Genomic DNA, 20,614 nt, shown 5'->3' on the forward strand with positions numbered 1-20,614 from the left:
GGATAAGTTCGCACCTTTAATATCTGTATACCATGTTGATATTTCTGTAAAGCTGCTTTGAGACAATGTCTATTGTAAAAAGCGCTATACAAATTAAATTGAATTGAATTGAATTGGAATCCCACTAAAGGGATTTATCGGGAGCACTTGTCTTTGTGCACCGAGTCATGTGCTTTATTCAACGAGCAATAAGAAACAACAAAACATTTTCTCTATAGTGTCAGAATGGCTATATGACGGTGTTGGCCCCTGGTGTACTGAAGCTAACTGCTTACTATACAACAGTTACATTGCACCATTTGGTCACACAAGCTCGTCTCATCTGTCTCTTAGGAGTAGGCAGTGAAAGCCAAATTGAATTATTATAAATTGAATTAATGGTTACTTAATTAAATAATTTATATACAATTGCTACGAATGGGTCATTCCGTCTCAACTTCTAAGCTGTAGCCACTTACTGCTTTTATCACAATAGAAACAATACAAAAGGTCTGTTTATGACACTGTTCATTTGTAAAACACTGTTTGGAGAAAAATCTATTCACGCATGCCAACTATACACCTGAACCAACATGATAAACCAGGCTGGTTCTTCAAATCTGGCCCTCGAGGTCTACTGTCCTGCAGAGTTCACCTCCGACCTCGATCTCTCACTTTTTACAGAAGAATGCTACTATAGAGGACTTATTTCTGTCGAAATTTCAGGTTTGTATCTGGTCCCCCACCAGCGCTAGTCAACCCGAAAGTGAGGAAATTTGATTTTAATTGCACTGTCTTATCCATCTTCGACTGCTTACTCCGTTTCAGGGTCACGGGGAACCTGGAGCCTATCCACTCTGGACAGAGTGCCAATCCATCGCAGGGCACATACACACTCACACACCCATTCATACACTACGGACACTTTAGACACGCCTATCAGCCTACCGTGCATGTGTTTGGACTGGGGGAGGAAACCACCGGGGAGAACATGCAAACTCCGCACACACATGGCCCCGGCGGGACTCCGACCTTGATCCATCGTGCCGAAAATCGTTCCAGTTTTATTTCATCGCTCCACAGAGCAGAATCTCAAAACTTCTGTGGCTTATTTATACGATTTGTAGACAATTTTCTTGTGCTTTTGGGTCAGCAGTGGTGAACGTGTTGGAGTTCTGGCATAGAAACCTTCTGCGTTTAGTACACACCTTACTATGCTCAATGAAACCTCAGAGCCTGTTGCACCGAGTCTTGCTGCAGGTCTTTTACAGTCATGCAAGGGTTTTTCCACAACCTGCCTTCTCAGAGATCAGATTACAGCCGTTGACGGCTTCCTTTTTCTGACCCTAGCCAGTTCAGATATTTCACGTGTTCTAGCTCAAGCACAACCGGTGCAATTAATGAAGCCCTTAATTAGTTGCATCGGGTGTGCTTGAGATAACACCCGTTTTGCATATTTGTGCTGTCGTGAGGGATTCTATCCAGGGGTTGAATAATTGTAAAACTGGGAAATCATTGCAAGTTGCATTTTCAGTTGAATTTGGGGAAACCACTTGAAGCATTCGTTGTGTTGAACTATTTCAATCACTTTTGCTAGATTTGTTCAGTGCAAACAGCTGAAAGTCTGTAAATTTTGAAAATAAACCTGATTTGCAATGGGGGTTGAGTAATTTTAATGAGTAACTCATTGTTATGAATGGCTAGAAGAATTTGGCCTGCCTGTTACCTCATACTTATACCCCTGTGAAACAGGAAGTCATGGTTGAACAATTTCCTGTTCCTACACACCCAGGTGTAGTAAAACAAAATGTAAATATCACTGATATTCAAATACATTTATTTTTCTCATATGAATTCATAGAATTGCCGATAATTGTTTTGATAAAAAAAAAAGACTTTTATTTTGATAAACCTGTGTTGTTTGCAATTGTTTGATATCCATGAGAGTATTTTTCTTTTTTTTCTCTTTTCTTTTTTTTTTTTTTTTTTTTTAAAAGAAAACATCAAAAGGTTAACCAATAAATCATTTTTCACAGCCTTCTTTGCTCATATTTACCAAGGGTGCCAATATTAAGTGGAGGGTGCCAGTACCTGGAACAATGAGAAATCATCAAGTAATTCAAAAGTGGTTTTCAATACCTTAAGTGTACTTTACAGCTGATGTCAACAGAACCAGGAATAACGAACACCAGAGAGGTGTCCTTCCAGAAAGACTGCAGATGCTTCTCTCCATTACAACATTTCTTTATGGAAAGACAGTCAGGAAGAAGGAGCGATGAGCCTGTGATGGAAGTGGGAACATGGGATCTTTCTAGTAAAACTGGAGACCGTCATGAACACTCCATGAAACTTTTTACAGTAGCACATTAAGCCCTGTTAAGCCACGACGTTCAAGGAAGTCCCATTGGGGGTCAATTCTTCACATAATTACCGAGGTCTCTTTACACGGTGTTGTTAACATATGTCGAATGTTATACTTTTGTCTAGTACTTGAATGTCAGTTGTTAATGTAGCACCCACATTTCCCCTTGGGGATCAGTCAAGTATATCCATCTGTCTATCTATCTATCTGAAATTGCAAAGTTGGACATGCTCTCGGTCAATCACAATGACAATTTGTGGTGTCATGTATGGTGAAGAGGGTAAATAGTGTGACAGCATGAGAATAAATAACATTGGGAAGCTGATACAACACAAGACAAGAAGCTGAATACGTTGAACTGGAAAACCCATCCATTATAAGATCACCATATCCAAATTAATCAAACCTTGTGACAAATGGCAAAATTGCTTGTGAAAACCATAAGTCAGGTTTGAAGACCTACTTTGAAAGCCAAAGTCTGAAGCTCTTCGAAAAACCAAACGGAAATTGTAACGTCTAGTGAGATCCAAAACGCACTAGACAAAAGGTATTTCAAAATCAAAATGGTCGCAAAACTCCTCGCTCCAAATCCACCGCAAGAGGGACTCATCACAAAAGATCTGTTTTATGGAAAGGGCCATGCAATGAAGAGTTGTGAAACATTTGAGCACAAATCTAATGAGGAGAAATCGAATGGATTATGTTTTGGATGCTTGGGAAAAAAAGTACACGAGCCAACTGTCAAACCTGTCGTCCCAACCCTCCTCCTTACCCAAACCATTCACAACCTGTTACGCTTGAATCTAGGAAAGTAGCATTCAAAATGGAAACCGTTTTGAAAACCACGGAACAGGAAAAGTTTATGAAGTCATCAGTGTTGGCATTGGACTACTTAAGGGTGTGGATGCTCCAATAGCTCTGGAGCTTTGGAAATCACCGGTGAATATAGTGGACTCCATCAGCAAAATCCAGCACTGATGGGTGTTCTGCTTCGATTTCGTCAAGGTCCCTTTGCCTTCATGACTGTTAGAGAAGCTTCACCAGGTATAAGTACCAGGAAAAGACGTTAACTTTTGCACTTTTCCCGTTTCCCCAATGGAGATATCCCAAAAGATATTTTTTGGAACACAGGATGGTTGTTCACATCTTTTGAGCTGTATCGTTCCACACGTCCCAGACGGATGAGCCAAAGGTTGTTTGTGACAATAAATGGATCTGCAATAATCATTCAGTGCAGAAGAGAGAAGAGGCGTGTGCACACGGATCTAGTCCTCTGTACAAACTTTATCCATTGGATATAGACCTTGAGATTTTTAGAATTTATTTACTTTAGACCGAGGAATTTTGCCAAAGAACGGTCAGTCATCGCTCTCATTCTTGGATACATCCATGAAAAAGTGAGCCATGCTGGCAGAAATCACAACCTCCACACTTCGCCATTACTACTGCATACCTCATGCTGACTCTCCGCCACAGATGTCAACAGTCCAATCTGCCAGCTGACAGGATAACTGAATCTCCCCCCATTGACATGTCGAAATGGACCAATCCAGCTAAAACGAGGAAGGGCTGTAGTTCAAAGATGTACAGACAGGTTACGTTATACGATTATGTTGAAGGGGCCATGTCAAAGAAATCAAGTCAAGAGCTTCCATCTGGCCAAAGGTCACCTGATCAGTCACACCCAAACGATATGCTTATTGAACATACTATTCTGGATTTGCTGTTATAATAACCTCCAGGCTTCTGGGGACTAGATTGTGGAGCCCGGCTGTGAGGATTTGCCCACGAGAGCGTTAGTGATGTCAGCCACTGATTTCAAGCAAGGAGGCCTGGGGTGCAGTCAGCGTTTGAGTTCATCCCAAAGGTGTTCAGTGGGGTTGAGGTCAGGGCCACTCAAGTTCTGCTCCAGTCTTGGCAAACCAAATCTTCATGGACCTCGCTTTGCGTACAGGAGCATGGTCATGCTGGAACATGTTTGGGCCCTTAATGCTATAGCTTACAAAGACTTCCAACTTTGTTGCAACAGTTTGGGGAAGAAACCACCTATGGGTGTGATGGTCAAGTGTCCATATAGTCTTGCTTGGGAAAGTCATGATCATCCATCCATCCATCCATCCGTACTGCTTGTCGTTCAGGGTCGTGGGGAACCTGGAGCCTATCCCAGGGAGCATCGGGCACAAGGGTGCCAGGGTGCCAATCCATCATAGGGCAATCCATCCCTTTCTTGTTCTTAATTAGAATGAAGAAACTGGTACGAGTAGTGCAATTAAATTCAGCTGAGCAGCAGAAAGAGACAAATGGAGCGTGACCTCATTTTCCACACACAGGCTTTTCTGCTGGAGCTGTGACTTGCTGTCAGAAATGAGTGTCTGATCTCAGGGTACAGTGAAATGAGAGAGTATGAACAATGCTGCAGGAATGTAACACCAGCCTACGATAACGCTCTTTGTCAGCATCACGTCAGTAGTGGAAATTGCAGACTGTCACCTTCAGGCCTGTACAATTTAAAAGAAAAAACAAAAAAAAAGTACTTTAAAAGTGATTTAGCTATAATTGTTTCCTCTGTTCAAACTATAACCGTAAAATTCATTCAGTAATAAGTTCACATTTATACCAAGGGTTGCAATATTAATATGAGGTTGCACATACTGCATGTTCAGAACATCCTTTACTATAGGAGTGAAAAAAAATAAGGAAGGAAAAAAAAAATACAAATAAGCAGCTACAATTCCATTAAGCACACATTGGCCTGTTGGTAATTTGCCAGGATTGGACAACATGCATTCAGTATTATGATGCATTTCTGTCTTTGAAAGTGCAGCTCTCACAATTTCAGCATCTTTATCAGTACAACAAGGCAGCAGCTTGTATTTCAGTTTTTTTCGAACCATACGAGGCTGATTCATGCAAAAGAATTAAAGTCCCGACCAAGCACTGAGTGCATAAATTATTAAGTGCAGATTTTTCACAAGGTCAACATTTCGGCGTTATAAGTTCTTTATTAAGCCGGGGCGCACGGTGGCGTAGTGGTTAGCACGTTTGCCTCACACCTCCAGGGTCGGGGGTTCGATTCCTGTGTGTGCGGAGTTTGTATGTTCTCCCCGTGCTGCGGGGGTTTCCTCCGGGTACTCCGGTTTCCTCCCCCAGTCCAAAGACATGCATGGTCTTTGATGTCCATGATCGGCATGTCCAAAGTGTCCATAGTGTATGAGTGTGTATGTGATTGTGCCCTGCGATGGACTGGCACCCTGTCCAGGGTGTACCCCGCCTTGTGCCCCATGCTCCCTGGGATAGACTCCAGGTTCCCCGTGACCCTGAAAAGGATAAGCGGTGTAGATGATGGATGGAGCTGTAAGCTGCATTCTTACAAAAAAAAAAAAAGCTTGAAATTTTGCACTTTTTCACGATATATATATATATTTATTTATTTATTTTATGTACCTGTATATAAAATATATCAAATATATATTCCATATAAAATACATTTCTTATCTTCGCAGTTGTGTACGTTCAACAAAACATATTTATGCAGACTGATAGAAAGGGCTTTTAAGGTGTTCTGACTTGGTCTGAGGTCAGAGTTTGTGGCATGTCCCCACTTTATGCATTTAGTTGACTCGTTTTTGTTTCAAAGCAGGTGGGAAAGGGTGGCGCTAACCATCGTGGTGGATCGTTATTGCTTTGTGGCTGGTACCAGGGTTATTTCACTCCAAACCCTAGTGGTCTCTGAAAGGAGGTTCAGACCTGGCCATAGATAGAACTTTCAAGGATACTTGTACATAATTTACTACGCTTTGAATTCTAGCATCATCGTTTCGTCTTTCATTGGAAGGGAAACCATAAAAGGTTTGCTTGTTGAAATTGTTTGTTCTATGGTGGTAACTCCCATCCAGATTCCTGAAGCAGTTTTCAGTATAACTGTCAGAGAGATGCTAGTATGTACCCATCCATTTTCTGTACCGCTTATCCTACCCAGGGTCACAGGAAGCCTGGAGCCTATCCCATGGAACTTAGGTAACAAGGCAGGGCACAATTGTACACAAACAATTTGGAAATGCCAATCAGCCTGGGGGAGGAGACCTCCAACACACAAGGAGAAAATGCAATTTAATCCCTAACCCTTGGGGGTGCCAGGTAAACGTGCCAACCACTAAGCCACCATGCCCCCTCTACTATGCATGCTTCTAGTAAATACAGCATCCACAAAGCAAATTACTCGTCACAGGTCGGTTTTAAAATGCAGCTTTGACATTTTCACACAAACCACAGAGTGGTCAGATGACCTATTCGAACTGACTTGACTTATCGTCGTCACGGTGTGTACTGTAACAAAGCAGAGGAGCCAAAATTATGCACACGGTTATGTAGCACATGAAAAGTGGGGGGGGGATAATAAATGAGAAGAAGATTGAAGGCCTGTAGGCATTTCATACATGACCATGACATGTTAGACAAAGGGCGGAGTTAAAGAATCAACATCTTTTCTGTTCATCTTCTTTCATTTATTTTTATCAAGTCTCTATGAGAGTGTCGATGGTTTTAAAATGTCCGAATTTGGTCAGTTAAAATCCCAAAGTATTAAACCGTCTAAGCTTTGAAATGACATGGGCTTAGATTTCGGGCTTTTCTTAAATTTGGCGTTTGATATTGTATGTAATCTGATGCATGGGTTGCTTACTAGAGGAAGGGCTGTGTAACGGTTTAAACGGAAGCGGCATCACTGCAAAAAAAAAAAAAAAAAAAAAAAAAAAAAAAAAGTGTGAGGGGTTAATCGTTCATTTTAGGTAATATCACTGCTGTAATCGTGAATAAAACCATTTTATGTACCCATGAGTTGAGCCCAATCTCAATTGTTAAAAGCGAATGCATGTCGCTTTAGAAAACGTCAGCAACTCCGATTTGTTACGAAGCAAGCCTCCTGGAATGGGCACGAGCCCGGCGCCAACTAGAAATGCCCAACAACATACATCAACAAAAACATTTTTCACTTTCAGTTATCTGTGTCTGACAGCCTGGTATACTTCGCAGGCTAGTTCAACATTGCGCACATTCGCACGCGCCATTTAAATTGGCACATGCTTCAGAATCTCTCCAAGAACGTCTCCACACCCTGACACGCTCCGAAGAGGAAAAACAAGAGGAGGAGAAAGAAAGCTCGACTACTTCATTTGTACAGAAGTCGTGCGTGTTCCACGTACAAAAGAGCACCGATTTCACACCCGACTGATCGTGGGGAGAAAAACGGCTCTGAAAGAACGACAGGAAACTCCAGAAAAGATTTAAGCGTCTCTACAAAGGCAAGATTCAAGCTGGCGGGCCGGGTGAGGGATCTTCAGTCCCAGGACGAGGGTGGCATTCGGGAAAACGGCGACACTGTGAAAAAACCTTCCGGATTCACCCAAGAAGAGAAAATGATTGTGACTGAAATTGAGAAGGAGATTCCCATGCGTGTGTCCCTGCCTATTGAGGTGATGAGTCCTGACCAGGCATTTCCTTTCCTCAACACCACACTTGCAGATCTGGGCATTGACGAGTGAGTCCTTACGTCGTTACTAGTTTGCATATATGTTTCTGGACAACGTTAATGTTAACAGGCAATACATCTTATATATACACTGTATCTGCTAAATGAAAAGTTGTCTGGCTTAATAACATTGCAATGCATAACGACAAATTAAGCTATGACGAGGAGAATCACGATCGCAACTATTAGCAGATGATGTATGAAATGTCCGGGATGAGCCGAACATAAACACCTCGCCTGCTTGTTCGTTTACTACCCGGTGTCTGTAACGCTCATCGGGTACGTTCCGTCATTCCGTCGGTGTGAATAATATCGTGTTGATGTGCAGATCGGCAGTGAAAGAGCGTGTGGTGTGGGTGGACACCAAGCGCACAAAGGTGAGGAGCAGATCGGGGAGACTTAAAGAGAAGGAAGTGTCGGTGCTGGAGGTACGAGTGAAAGCACAACTGCCGGGTCAAGCCAAATGCCAGGAGGTTCTCTACAGCACCGAGTCACACACGGACCGCTCTTACTGCCGCAGCGGCATCATCTTCCAGCCGTGGACACGCGCTCAAACAGGTTAGGAAACCCTGAAGTTTCGTTTTGTGCGAGATGAACTAACGCACCAGACACTCGGGATTTCAGTCAGTAGAACCGATATCCCCGCACTGGAAGACCGTGTGGTGCGATTTATCAGTATGGTTGTGAAGAATTTTCCTTGTAACCAATTAACAATATTTATTTATTTATTTATTTTTTGCAGTTGACAATGAGATGGTGGAAATGACCCTGGCTTTGGATACACAATCCCATACCACAAAAGACACGTCAGAAGAGCAGTTGGAATGAACATAGATCATAATCATCATAACACACTAACATCATGCTGTTATTTGACCTTTTTAAGATATGACCGGTCTCTAACCTGCTTCTTACTGCAACACCGCTTAAATACAGACTGTTATTTCTGGGATTTTATTAAATCCTTGTCTAGGTGTAAAAATACTCGAACATTTCCCCCAAATGTGGTTACAGTTAACCACTGATAACCGCATGGAAAGATAGTAATATAACAGTAATGATCGTTTCTTCACGATCAACGTGTTTTAAAGGAGTTTCTTCTAACAGAAGCAAGTAAGGCTTAGAAGAAAAAAGAAAAAAAAAACACCTCTGCTCTTCTTTGTATAGAAAACTGAAGATTAAGCGGTGTGTCCCAGGAACGTGCAAGGAGATCAACTTCTTCTGAACATGCTTTGTGGAACTGCCGATCTCAACACGAGCCTCTATACATTTAAACGATTTCCTAAATATACGTCTTCTCTTTAAATAACCATCCCGAGTCGCTGTAGTGAGGGTTCAACGTGCTGAGTGGCCGTCTAGAGAAAAATGCTAGGCGTTTGAGAAGAACTGCATCTTTCATCGCGACGTGAACCTCCGAACATACTCAAAAGGATAGGATTTCCCGAGCTTGTTACGTATGCAGCACATCAAACTAGTATCGAAACAAGCCAAAATAACGGTTAATAAAAGAAATGTCAAATTCTTACAAAGACCAAAAATAAGAAAGAAATAAATTATAACACTGCAAAGCAAAATAGTAAAAAGAAGTGCTGAAGTGAACATAGTGACTAGTTGATTGTTAAATGTCTGCTACACTCCCCCTCCGCACCACCCCACGTTTCACTTAGTGGGTACTTCCCTAGGATTGAGCGACAGAACTGGTCATCTTTGTTCTTTGCTCAACTGGAAGTGACATCACAGCACTCTCAAATTCCGTGGAGTATCGTTGGCTGATGTCTCTGAGCAGCATGACGAGGGTGTTCTGGGTGTCTAAAAACAAAAACCATGCAGTGTAGATAAGGAGTTAAAAACCATACCCATTGCATGTGCACACAAGCACAAGAGCAAATAACAAACGCAGAATGAAACAAGAATCCTAGCACCCTCACCCGCATCGATATCCTTTGTTCCTAGTACTTGTGCTGTAGCACACAGGACCGGCTTCATATAGCTAGCAACCTACAGCGATAAATACACGAGAGATCAATACACTGATACGACGTTACAGGAGAAAAGAGGAGAACCTCGCAGGCTAGAGAACTGAACGGGCCGTTACCAGTGCTGGGTTATGGGAGTAGAGGAAAGCCAGGCAACTGTAGACGGTCTTGTTTTCCTCAAGGTCTTCCTTCAGAGGGAGACGATCCAGAAGAGCAGGAAGCACCTGGAGAATGAAGTGGTAACATTTTAATTCAGCCTGAGTGAATTCGGCGAATCTATAAATGGAGCAAAAACCCGGTGGGTTTTAGTTTGGTACCATTTCAAACACAGTAATGGTTTTATTCGTTCATTTTCATCCATCCATCCACCTACAATAACCACTTTATCCCGGTCAGGGTCGTGGTGGATCCAGAACACAGCCCAGGAACACTGGGCTTCTTAAAGCGGACAATATAAAAAACAGACTTTATAATAAATTCATAAAATATAAGTGAAATGAAATCATGTTTAATTACTATGGGTTGCATTTAATATCAATTTGAATATCTTAGTTCACCATTTCCTTAGAAAGCATTTAGCCTTTTTCCTAATATGGATCATTTTTGTGTTAGCCTACTTTTAATTAGGACTCTCTGTTGTTTAAAATATTTAAAAAGAAATATTTTACGCTTGTTTATTTATCAATTAACCAACAGCATTTATCATTGCTATTATTTTTAATTCAATTAACAGTGACCATGAGCAGAGAGCTTACATTTAACTGTTTATGACAGACCTCCTGATTAAAGCTTAAACAAAAAAACAAAAACAAAAAAAAGAGAAAAAGATTGGTATCTGGATCGGTTTCGGTCGATCGAGAGGACAAGAAGCCGGTTTCGGCTGTAAAAATCCTGATCGGAGCATCAGTCATGAACATTAAACTAAAGCGCTGTGCATCTGGCAGGTAAATAAGCTCACCCAATCACATTCTATATGAGATTATTCAGATGTATACACAATATACACAGAGCGGACTGGCTTTGGAGAATTTGGAAAATGGCTAATAGTGTAGCTTTAAATATATTTAAGAAGAGCAGACCTCTGAACATTGAGGTTTTTTGTATTTGTTTACAATGTGGAACAGGTTAACGGTTGTTTTTTTGTTTTTTTTTTGCATTCAGCCTGTAAAATGAACTGAAAAAATTCAATTTAGTTTATCAGAAGGTAAAATAATGTTATGGCTCACACTATGTTCCTAAATTCTGTCATAATTGACTAGCTCAAGTTTTCTCTTGCCTACTTGTGCGTTATATTGTGGCACGTTAACGTTACCATCTCTTTATTAAAAAAAAAAAAACAAACACACACAACAAAATAAATAAATAAATTTCAACTCTGTTCGTAAATTTTTGTAATTAGGAGCATAAGTGCTCCCAAAATAAGTTGTTACCATAGAGCCCCGAGAGAACGTATTGATTCGGGTTGTTCTAAAATCCCGTGTTAGCACCATGTAGCTCTAACCAGTCACGACTCTCGCAACCTGCGACCTCGCCTAATTTATCGTTCTCGGATCCAAACCAACATGCCGGATGGCGGTTCATCTGGGCTGGCATCTCATCGGTTACTGACGTTTCATGCACGTCCTCAAGATTTCACACGAGACAGTATAATTTTATTTTATTTTTTTTTAAATGGGGTAGCCAAAACTGGACAGGGGTGAAGACTGGACCTCTACTGCACCTCTGAGCACTCAGAGTCTGCAGTTGACTGACCGACTGCCACCGGTATGTTTAAGTACGAGTCCTGTTCGTTACTGTTTCAATGATCGGAGACTTCAAGACGCCTGAACCTCGTATCCAAGTGCTGATCGTTCATGAACATTGTTGGTGACCACTGATTTACACTGTAAATGACCACGTCCTCATAATGGAGTCACTGGTTAATTTAATCGATTGTTCCCATTTCTTCGCAAAGCTATGTCACATAAATCTGATGTCGCTGGTTAAATGAGTGGATAACTCCTCTGAGATCAATCCATCATCATCAGACACATAAAGCAGTTCTTCCCATGCTCTTTTAAAAGGCGTTTTAATGTATTTGGTATAAATTGTTCTGTCGTCGTGTTAGCTTTGCAAATCAAAAGTCATTAAGCAAAGTTCTGGTGCGAGTCACTACTGCTAGAAACGGTTGAGGCTTAAGAATTCAGAAAAGTGTACTGTGAGGTTATTGATCACAATATTATACGCTATTAAATGGCCATATCACTCTCTCACACACACAAAGGCAAATGGAATCTAATGTGCACTACCGGTCAAACGTTTAGACTTTATTTTATTCCCCCCGACACATTTTAGAATAATAAAGTCATCAAAAGTCTGGAATAACAGAAATGGAGCTATGGGAATTATGTTGTGATAATACATAAATAAATGTTGTATTTTATCATCTTCAAAGTAGACCCCCTTTTTGCCTTGGCATTTTCTCGACGGATTTCTTGACGAATTTCCCCGAGATGCTTTTTAAACAGTATTAAAGGAGTTCCCACCTACGCTGGACTCTTTATCGGCTGCTTTTCGGAATATTTTGCTCAGAGTCATCCGTTTAAAAAAAAATATTTTTCCGTAAATAAAATGTTCGTTTTTTAACAAAAGAAATTAATGTGTCGGTTTCAAACATTGACTCACACACCTTCAGATCAAAAGGCTTGTAAGATCATGAGAAACATTTCAGTCGGGTGCCCGCAAACTTTTGACCGGTAGTGTGTGCATAACTTTAAATGTGCACGGTCTCAACCAAGCACTGTGACTGATGTTTTGAATCTGGCCAACATGCCATACTCCAATACCTGCTCGAGTGGCACCCCTTCCGTGTGGCTCATGATCATCCGGCAAAGTGCAGCACACAGATTATCAATCACTCTCCTGTCCGACTCTCTGACCAGCAGGTTAGAGAAGAGAGACAGCATCATTGGGTAATCGCTGCAGGAAAATGCTGAGGAAGACCAGTGGTACAGAACCAAAACTGATTTTTCAAATGTAAAATTTTTTATACATTTATATAGATATATCAATCATATTATATTATATAGGGGAACGGTAACCTGCACTATACGGTATACTATACTGTCAAGGATACGAAGAGACGATCGGTCCAGCAGCCTGTGCTAGAGCTCCCAAGCCGAACACACTGTTATTGCGCACCTCTGCATCACTGTCTCTAACACCAGCCACGAGCACGGGCAGCAGCCGATTGGACAGCTTTCCTGCGACAGCCCTGCCTCCTGACACACCAGCCAGGGAGTGCAGTGTCTCGCTAAGCGTGCCCACAGAGAAGGAACGATCTGCCACCGTGCAGGAAGACTTCTGCAGGCCAGAGGTAAAGAAAGAGTCATGCTCGAAAAACAAGAACAATGCAGATTACTGGTGGACGACTTTTTTTTTTTTTTCCCCCTGTCCCCATAAATAAAAAGGGAGGGGTAAGACTCACAGCTTTGTTCATAATCAGGGGCAGCAAGTCATTGAGGTGAGAATAAAAGGTTTCTGCTGGTACAGCTGAAGCCAGGACAGGAATTCCCTCCCCAGCAAACTCCTGCAGCATGGCATCATACTCTGCCTAATACACACACAATTAATTAAACAAAAAAAAAAAAAAAAAAAAAAAAAGAGTCAGATCTGTCCGTGACCACAAGGCACTTGAGAAATTCCTGATTTTTTCATTTTCATTCTTCTAAACTAATAGGTAGCGAACAAGAACCTGCTGTTCTTCGTCGTCTCCTTCGTCCCCTCCTCCACCCTGGCAGACAGTCTATGAAGAAACAGGGAAGGTGACCGAGATGGAACAAACCGCGTTGCATTAAACACATTTTACACTGTGCCCGTGTGTGTATCTGGTTACTCTTAATGATTTAATGTAGAGATATATTTCATATCTATACATTAAATCATTAAGAGTAACCAGATACACACTTGGCCCTTACACAGTAGGACAGATTTTAGAACATAATCTGACTATTCAAACATTAGGCCCATTATTTAAAAGGGTACAACGGTATTTCGGCCATTTGTTTTGTCGGGTCGTCCTCACCTTCTTCTTCAGCACGTCTCGGAGGGCGTGGCTGACCTCGACCAATCGGTTCGGCGTCTGCAGCGCCTCCCCTTTGCACGATTTGATGACGCCGTTCATGGCCTCCAAAACTCCCATGACTACTTGCCGCTCGCGCTCCTGCCTCACTGCCTCCAGGAAGCAGGGCATCACCACGTCAAGCAGTTTATGTAAAGCTACAAACACATACATACGTACATACATACATACATACACACCTCCGTCGGTTATAAAAATCGATGAAATGAACGGCAGGTTCTCTAAATCACTATCCAGAGCCTAAGAATTACATTAATGGACAGAGGCACTGATTAGAGAGTAAAGAGGCACTGGGTGTGTAAACAATGGTGCCGAAGAGGGTAAGAAGAAGAGGGGAGGGTATGAAAATGAGGTGTATGAGGTGTATACCCTGATGATTAGCCTCGGTAGGATTTTCCTGCCACACTTTGTGCTGAGCTCGACAGAATTGGCCCAGGGCACCAAAGGCTGCTCTCCTCACATTCTCATGTGGAAACTGATATGCACACCACAAGTTATTACTCAAAATAACACACACTTTTCTTTTGTTTTTCCTGAGAGTTCTGTGAGCAACTTACATCACAGAGACCATAGACCTGCTCAAAGCTTGACTCCAGGAAGGGCTGGAACGCAGCACTGAGAGAGAGAGAGCGAGAGAGAGAGAGAGAGAGAGAGAGAGAGAGAGAGAGAGAGAGAGAGAGAGATGCAAATGTATGCTATCGTCAAATAACATGCGCGAGTTTCTTTAAAGGAAAATAAGCACACTTAAAAGGAAAGCGAAAGGAAATGTGTCGTGTATAAAAATTAAAAAAAAAAAACTCAAACGTTTCCGTTACCCGGTGTTAAAAGCGATTTCCCCCAGGGAGTCACAAGCATCCTCCTTCTCGTCCATGTAAGCGTTTTCCACGCTGAAGCTACAGAGAAGGAAAACGTGCTTTAAAGTCAGAGCGCTCTCTCAGAACAAGAGAAACAAACTGCAAAAGACAGAAAAGGAAAAGAACACACACCCTGCAACATCCTCCACCTCATTCTCTCCATCTTCCTCCAATACAGCATCACCACCTTCTTCATCATCGTTATCATCATCATCATCCAAGAGAACAAACTGCTTATCCTCCTCTAGATGAGTCTGTGAGGAGAGAAACAGTTATGTTATGCCCTGGGAAGTAATTAGCAAATGTACAGGGTTCAGGTACTTCGGCGGTTATTTTCACTCGTTTCTCTCTCATGCGCATTTTCACAGGGTGTTTACGATACCTCTCACACACTACCTCTCTCTCTCTCTCTCTCTCTCTCTCTCATGTAGCATTCTGGCTTTGTCTGTGTATTTCTCTCAGTCTCACAGTTTTTCTTGTTTTCTTTTTTTATCATCTTTATTCATTTAGGTGTTGTGTTTTCTTTTCTTTAAAATCAAAAGGTAAGTTAGACCCAATCTGTGACCCAATCTGAATACAATGCTCCCCCCCGCCAAAAAAAAAAAATTATTTATTTTTTTAAAAAAGAAGAAAAAAAAACAAAACTATTGGCTGATATTTAAAATTTCAGAAACCTTATATTCTTAACGAAAGCCTATCAGACTTGGAATAACAGATCCAGCGTTTTTTTGGTGAAGAATTGCCAGAGGGAACGGATGCACTAACCGTCACACCCTCTGTCGATTTTAGGGACAGGACCATCAATGTGGTGATTGCAGTGAGGTGAGGATTAATACTTTCTGGACTGATCGTGGACACAGCCGAGAACAAGCTGTACCTGAAACACACACACCCCCCAAAAAAATAAATAAATAAACACCCCAACACACACACACACACACAAAACATTTCATTTGTTGAAGGGTAAAACATGTAACTGCAAATTTCATGGCTGAACAAAACACATTAACTGGCATGTTAACTACATCTCGAGACTAAATGACACCTTTGCAGAACGGGTAAAGACAGGGCTGCACTGTATGACTTCTGCTGACGTCACAGTTATTCACATCGTATTCCTGGATAATTACCCAATCATCACTTTTTTTTCCCAAAACAAAGATTTAAATGCATTTATGCATAATAATTACTACAGATGCCCTTCAGCGACATTACTTAACAGACAGATGTATAGAAATCTAAACCACACCAGAATCGTGCCGTTTAAGCCAAGGCTATAGACAGAGGAAGAAGTTCGTACGTGCAGCGGCGCAGGTCCGGATCATCCACAGCGTCGGTAAGTTTCAGACCCAGCTGCACGCACTCTGCGGCCAGCGGCCCAAACGCGTCCTTACCGACGGTGCGGGCCAACACAGACAGTGTGTCTGAGTGGAGAAGGGTGGGAGACGGAGAGGGACAGAAAGAGAAGGTGGGTTGTTCAGATTACAAAATTTCATAAAAAGAGAACACAGAGGAAGAAGAAGAGCAGGTCCAATCCCTACCCAAGGCCTGGGTCTGCAGTGATCTCATTTCATCGCGCGTGTCTGTCAGGAAACCCTTCAAGCTCTCGATTACAGGAGGGAAATAGGGCACCATCATCTCTTTGGCAGCATTAGCTAAGAGAAAAGAACGTGAGGAAAACGCATTAATCTAGGAAAGGGAGGGATGTGCAGAGTCGAACAAATAACGAAACCGTAGCATTCGACAGAACAGGAAACGGCAAGAGAGCTTCTATTACCAGAAGCAGAGATGCATTTGGACAGAAATAAAACAAAAACTACAAAGCTATTATATAAAGTTTGTGTTACTTCGTGGCTACTCTGATTACCAATGGCTCCAATAGCACTGACAGCAAGCTCCTTGAGCTTAAGGTTGACGGTGTTGTTCAGGGCTGACAGCATGGTCTCCATAAGAGTTGGCAGGTAAGACTGAATATCATCATCTGATGGAGAGAAGAAGAAAAAAAAAAAAAGCATCCACACAACATTCGATTCGTTTTAAATGAAGTCAGCTGCTTGAAACAGCTGAAACACAAAACATCAATCAAGTGAGCTGAACATGAAAAAGCAACACATTTCTCAAAGGAGTTCATTAGCCCCTCTGACACAACATGAACGACATATCGTAATAGAAATAAACAGAGCGGCATGTCTGTAGTTCGTAACGGAAGACGCCGTAGATATCGGAATCTTGTCCTGAACCATCTTTCAGATCAAATTGAGCCACTCTTCATGCTTTACGTCCCTACTTTACACACGTACTGCATCTAGGCCTTTGAGGTCCAACCTTATACAGTACCTTGGTCAACAGACATAGTGGTCTATAAATGAACCATTTACTTACTGACTGAACCGAGTAGAGCTAAAACGGCCTCCTAAAGACTTCAACACTGTGATTAAGTTTTGTCTCGTTTAGTGAACGCCACACATTCTTACCCAGGTTCTCTAGGAAGTTCTCCAGGGCATAGAAAGCTTTGGTGATGTGGCTGATATTGGACTCGTTCAGAGAAGACAGGTATCCTAGTAACAGTGGCATCAGCTCGGCGTGGTATTTACTGATTTCAGGCTGTGATTAAAGCAAGCACGTTAAAAAGACCGCACGCCATGAATACCAGCGTATATATGGAACTGTAAACAGACACCTGCTATAAAAGCCTCTATGGTTTTCATACGTCTTACCTGCAGGTACTCCGAGAACTGACCCAGAGCAAAAAGGCCTGCACTGCGCACTATCTGGTTACTGTCTGACAGACTGCGGCACACTGTCTCCAGCAGAGACGACAGCATCCTGACACACAAGCATACGGTTTAGCAGACATTTATACGTTTATTGTGTGGAGAAAAGCAGCGGAAATGTGGAAAAGGGCCTACTTAGTGCGAATGTGGTCAGCGCAACCCTCGGCCAGCACTGCTAGACACATGACACCGCCTTTCCTCTCATAAGCGTTCTCGCTGGCCAGGCAAGCCTGAGTCAGTGGCATCTGCAGAAGAGATATCAGACGACAGAGATAACTCGGCACTGTATCAGAGCACACCACTCAGTTACTGATCGTTTCCATTTTCTTACGTCCGTCAATGGGTTCAAGTTACGGCAGAACTGGAGTGGAATGTTTAAATGATGGTACCTCTGTACCATCGATCCGAATCAAGACTCCCCCAGTGCACGTCTGATTTAACAATAATAATGAATAAGTGTTAGCGACGGATATGAAAATCATATCCTGTATAGTGATGTTCTTACGTACCAGTTGGTTGAAAAGTTTTTCAGGTGGCATATGAAGAGCCATTGTGTCGATCACCTGCAAATTTAAGATAAACAGCTCAGCTCCTAGCTTTTATTCAAAGTTAAAACGTTTTCTCGTTCCTCGGTCCTTGGTGGGTCAAGTGAATGAACGTCCTATAATCTTTTTTTTAATTCCCAAAACACAGATTTTAATTTTTTAGGATTGTGCGATGTATTTTTTTCTCTTTGTGGTCTATTTTCCCCCCCTTCTCCTTCCATCCTCTCTTGGGAGGTGGATGTCGGGACTCAGTAAGGGTGGAGGGTTGAGTGTGAATTTATGCACTATTTAAAAAAAATAAATGTTGCATGTTTTTCCTAATGCTCTATAACCAAAATCTTCAAAAGAAAAACAATAAACAACAGTCGAAAGGGAGTAAATATCAGTGTGGAAAAGGTGTAAGGGTTACCTGAGCTGCGAAGTGTTTGGGACTCTGACTGTCGCCATCACCTTCGGCGTTCTCCTCATCCTCGGGGTCCTCCTCCCCGGGTGGAGGTGTCGCACTCAAAATAGGGAACACCACTTGCAGGATTGGTGCCAAGAGCTTCTGCTTTAACACGGCCTTGAAGATGAGGAAACAGTTACGCCGTATAATGCGCTATTTTCATAGAGTATGGTTTAAAAAAAAAAAAAAAGAATCTTCCTAAATGACGTGACGTTAGCCTCGATAAATAATATCAGAGTATGGAAGGGTACCTTGCTCTTGAATCTAATGAGGAGGGCGATACAAGACAGGGTCTTGACACGAAGGGAGTTGCTGAGCGATACATCTGCGCTCACCTTAACAAAAAAAAAAAAAAAAAAAAACATACATATGTACACACACACATTCACATACAGCCAAACTGATCTTTAATACAGATGATTGGTTTATGCATCTTTTCTTCATCCTGCTCAGTGGATCTGAAGCTTATTACTGGAACACTGGAGTCAAGGCAGGAACACACCCAGGATGGGACGACATTCCATTGCAAAGCATCAGACATTCACACACTAATTCACACCTAGGGTGTGTGGTGGGGGTTTCACCAACTGTTACACTGCACCATAAGGTCTCAAGTAAGGTCTATAAAGAGATATTATTTCAGCAGCAGGAATTAAACGACAGACAAACGTGTGTAAAATGGAGACCCACCTCCAAACAGAAGCGAACGATTTCAGCGATGTGCGGCACCACAATAGCGACCTCGCTCTCCATCAACTCATCAAACACCTCCATTGCCTCACTGGCCTGATCCTGCCAAACAAAAACCCAACAAGAGTACAAACAGGTGCGCTGAATAGGCTGAAAAAACAAAACAGTGACCTGATGAGTGCTCAGATGAGTAGTTAGCACATACTTTAAATGAATAAGTAGGGTGATGAAAAAAAATCCTCTAACCTGGTCAGCCTGAATGAGGTGCTTTAGAGCAATTAACAGTTTCGGGATTAACGACCGCATCAGGCTCTGAAAAGCACGAACAACAAAAGAACGTGTCTGCACATGACGGAACTAACAGCGTTATACTTCGGACCACAAAGAGAATTCGTTTCGAACGCATGGATTTGCTAAACAGACTCGCTCAATCCGGTAAAAAAAAAAAAATGCATTTGCTTTGTAGCTAAATTAGACATAACAAACCATCTCCTCTGTGCCAGTGTAAGCCGTGATGGCAGTGAGGGTGAGGATGCAATAGTACAAAGCAGTGGTGTTGGTTACATCCTGGAGCACAGTGCCAAAGAGTTGCAGCAGCTGCTTGTAGTGGGGCTTGAAAGGTTCAGGGTTGGATTCCACAACTTTGCTCAGTAACAACAGGCCCACCTGGGAGAGAAAGATTGTTGAATAAAACACAACAAGGTTGTAGAAAGGTGTGTGTGTGGAGGGGGGGGGGGGGGGGGGGTCATTCATCATAAAACCACTCATTCATCATAAAACCACAAATGAGAATGATTACAATTGTCCATTTGTTGTGAAATAAGCTGACTAAATGATATGCTTTTGTCAATGACACCTTATATAGTCTAGTCGGAAATAATTACTGCTTTAGTGTTGAATTAATAAAACAAAAAGCAAAACTAAAAACAGTCAGAAGTCTCAACAAAAGCTTCGTATTTCGAACCTACATATTCATTCGTTCAATCTTCAGTAAACGCGTTATATATAATATATATATATAAATTATTATTAGCATGGATATGAATCTAAATAACTTTCATGTTTACATTTGAGAACTTTTTTTGCTTGTTTGTTTAATTGTGCATTTCAGCTCTGTTGCCTTTTATGGAGTTTTGCAGGTGTCACCAAATGCAAATCAGCTATGCTATGCACTGCCTGGTAGTTTATGGATGATTGTCCGTCATCAACATTTGTGCATGCATGCAAATTTAAAAAATCAGCATTTCCAGTACTTCTGTAAATCCAGTTTTTAAATAATAAAAGAAAAACGTTTGGTTTGGCAAACATTTACACACAACTTGACTAAAAAGATTAATAAATG

The 20,614-nt window shown here is 41.8% G+C and overlaps 2 protein-coding genes across 2 annotated transcripts in view; one reads left to right on the top strand and one right to left on the bottom strand.

Annotated features, from left to right (window-relative positions):
* Positions 1 to 7,073: 7,073 nt before the first annotated feature.
* si:ch211-196f5.2 (uncharacterized protein LOC556372 homolog) lies at positions 7,074 to 9,219 on the top strand. Its single transcript, XM_047153625.2, has 3 exons — positions 7,074 to 7,877; positions 8,197 to 8,426; positions 8,611 to 9,219. The coding sequence occupies exons 1-3, from the start codon at positions 7,756 to 7,758 to the stop codon at positions 8,694 to 8,696; spliced, it is 438 nt and encodes a 145-aa protein (XP_047009581.1). The 5' UTR covers positions 7,074 to 7,755; the 3' UTR covers positions 8,697 to 9,219.
* The window catches only part of ipo4 (importin 4), a 13,755-nt gene continuing 1,723 nt past the window's right edge, over positions 8,583 to 20,614 (bottom strand). Inside the window, exons 7-31 of the mRNA XM_017469691.3 lie at positions 19,759 to 19,938; positions 19,519 to 19,584; positions 19,273 to 19,374; positions 18,834 to 18,917; positions 18,547 to 18,699; positions 18,102 to 18,155; positions 17,728 to 17,837; positions 17,536 to 17,644; positions 17,293 to 17,422; positions 16,686 to 16,799; positions 16,360 to 16,473; positions 16,119 to 16,242; positions 15,584 to 15,695; positions 14,951 to 15,072; positions 14,780 to 14,857; positions 14,522 to 14,579; positions 14,334 to 14,439; positions 13,908 to 14,101; positions 13,578 to 13,628; positions 13,311 to 13,436; positions 12,960 to 13,186; positions 12,670 to 12,802; positions 9,964 to 10,068; positions 9,797 to 9,866; positions 8,583 to 9,677 (exon numbers count right to left, since the gene is read on the bottom strand). Of these exons, the coding sequence (XP_017325180.1) occupies positions 9,547 to 9,677; positions 9,797 to 9,866; positions 9,964 to 10,068; positions 12,670 to 12,802; positions 12,960 to 13,186; positions 13,311 to 13,436; positions 13,578 to 13,628; positions 13,908 to 14,101; positions 14,334 to 14,439; positions 14,522 to 14,579; positions 14,780 to 14,857; positions 14,951 to 15,072; positions 15,584 to 15,695; positions 16,119 to 16,242; positions 16,360 to 16,473; positions 16,686 to 16,799; positions 17,293 to 17,422; positions 17,536 to 17,644; positions 17,728 to 17,837; positions 18,102 to 18,155; positions 18,547 to 18,699; positions 18,834 to 18,917; positions 19,273 to 19,374; positions 19,519 to 19,584; positions 19,759 to 19,938 (2,853 nt within the window). The 3' untranslated portion in view covers positions 8,583 to 9,546. The remainder of the gene's footprint in view (positions 9,678 to 9,796; positions 9,867 to 9,963; positions 10,069 to 12,669; positions 12,803 to 12,959; positions 13,187 to 13,310; positions 13,437 to 13,577; positions 13,629 to 13,907; positions 14,102 to 14,333; positions 14,440 to 14,521; positions 14,580 to 14,779; positions 14,858 to 14,950; positions 15,073 to 15,583; positions 15,696 to 16,118; positions 16,243 to 16,359; positions 16,474 to 16,685; positions 16,800 to 17,292; positions 17,423 to 17,535; positions 17,645 to 17,727; positions 17,838 to 18,101; positions 18,156 to 18,546; positions 18,700 to 18,833; positions 18,918 to 19,272; positions 19,375 to 19,518; positions 19,585 to 19,758; positions 19,939 to 20,614) is intronic.

This window comes from Ictalurus punctatus, chromosome 1 (assembly GCF_001660625.3).
Source record: "Ictalurus punctatus breed USDA103 chromosome 1, Coco_2.0, whole genome shotgun sequence".
Taxonomy (NCBI): domain Eukaryota; kingdom Metazoa; phylum Chordata; class Actinopteri; order Siluriformes; family Ictaluridae; genus Ictalurus; species Ictalurus punctatus.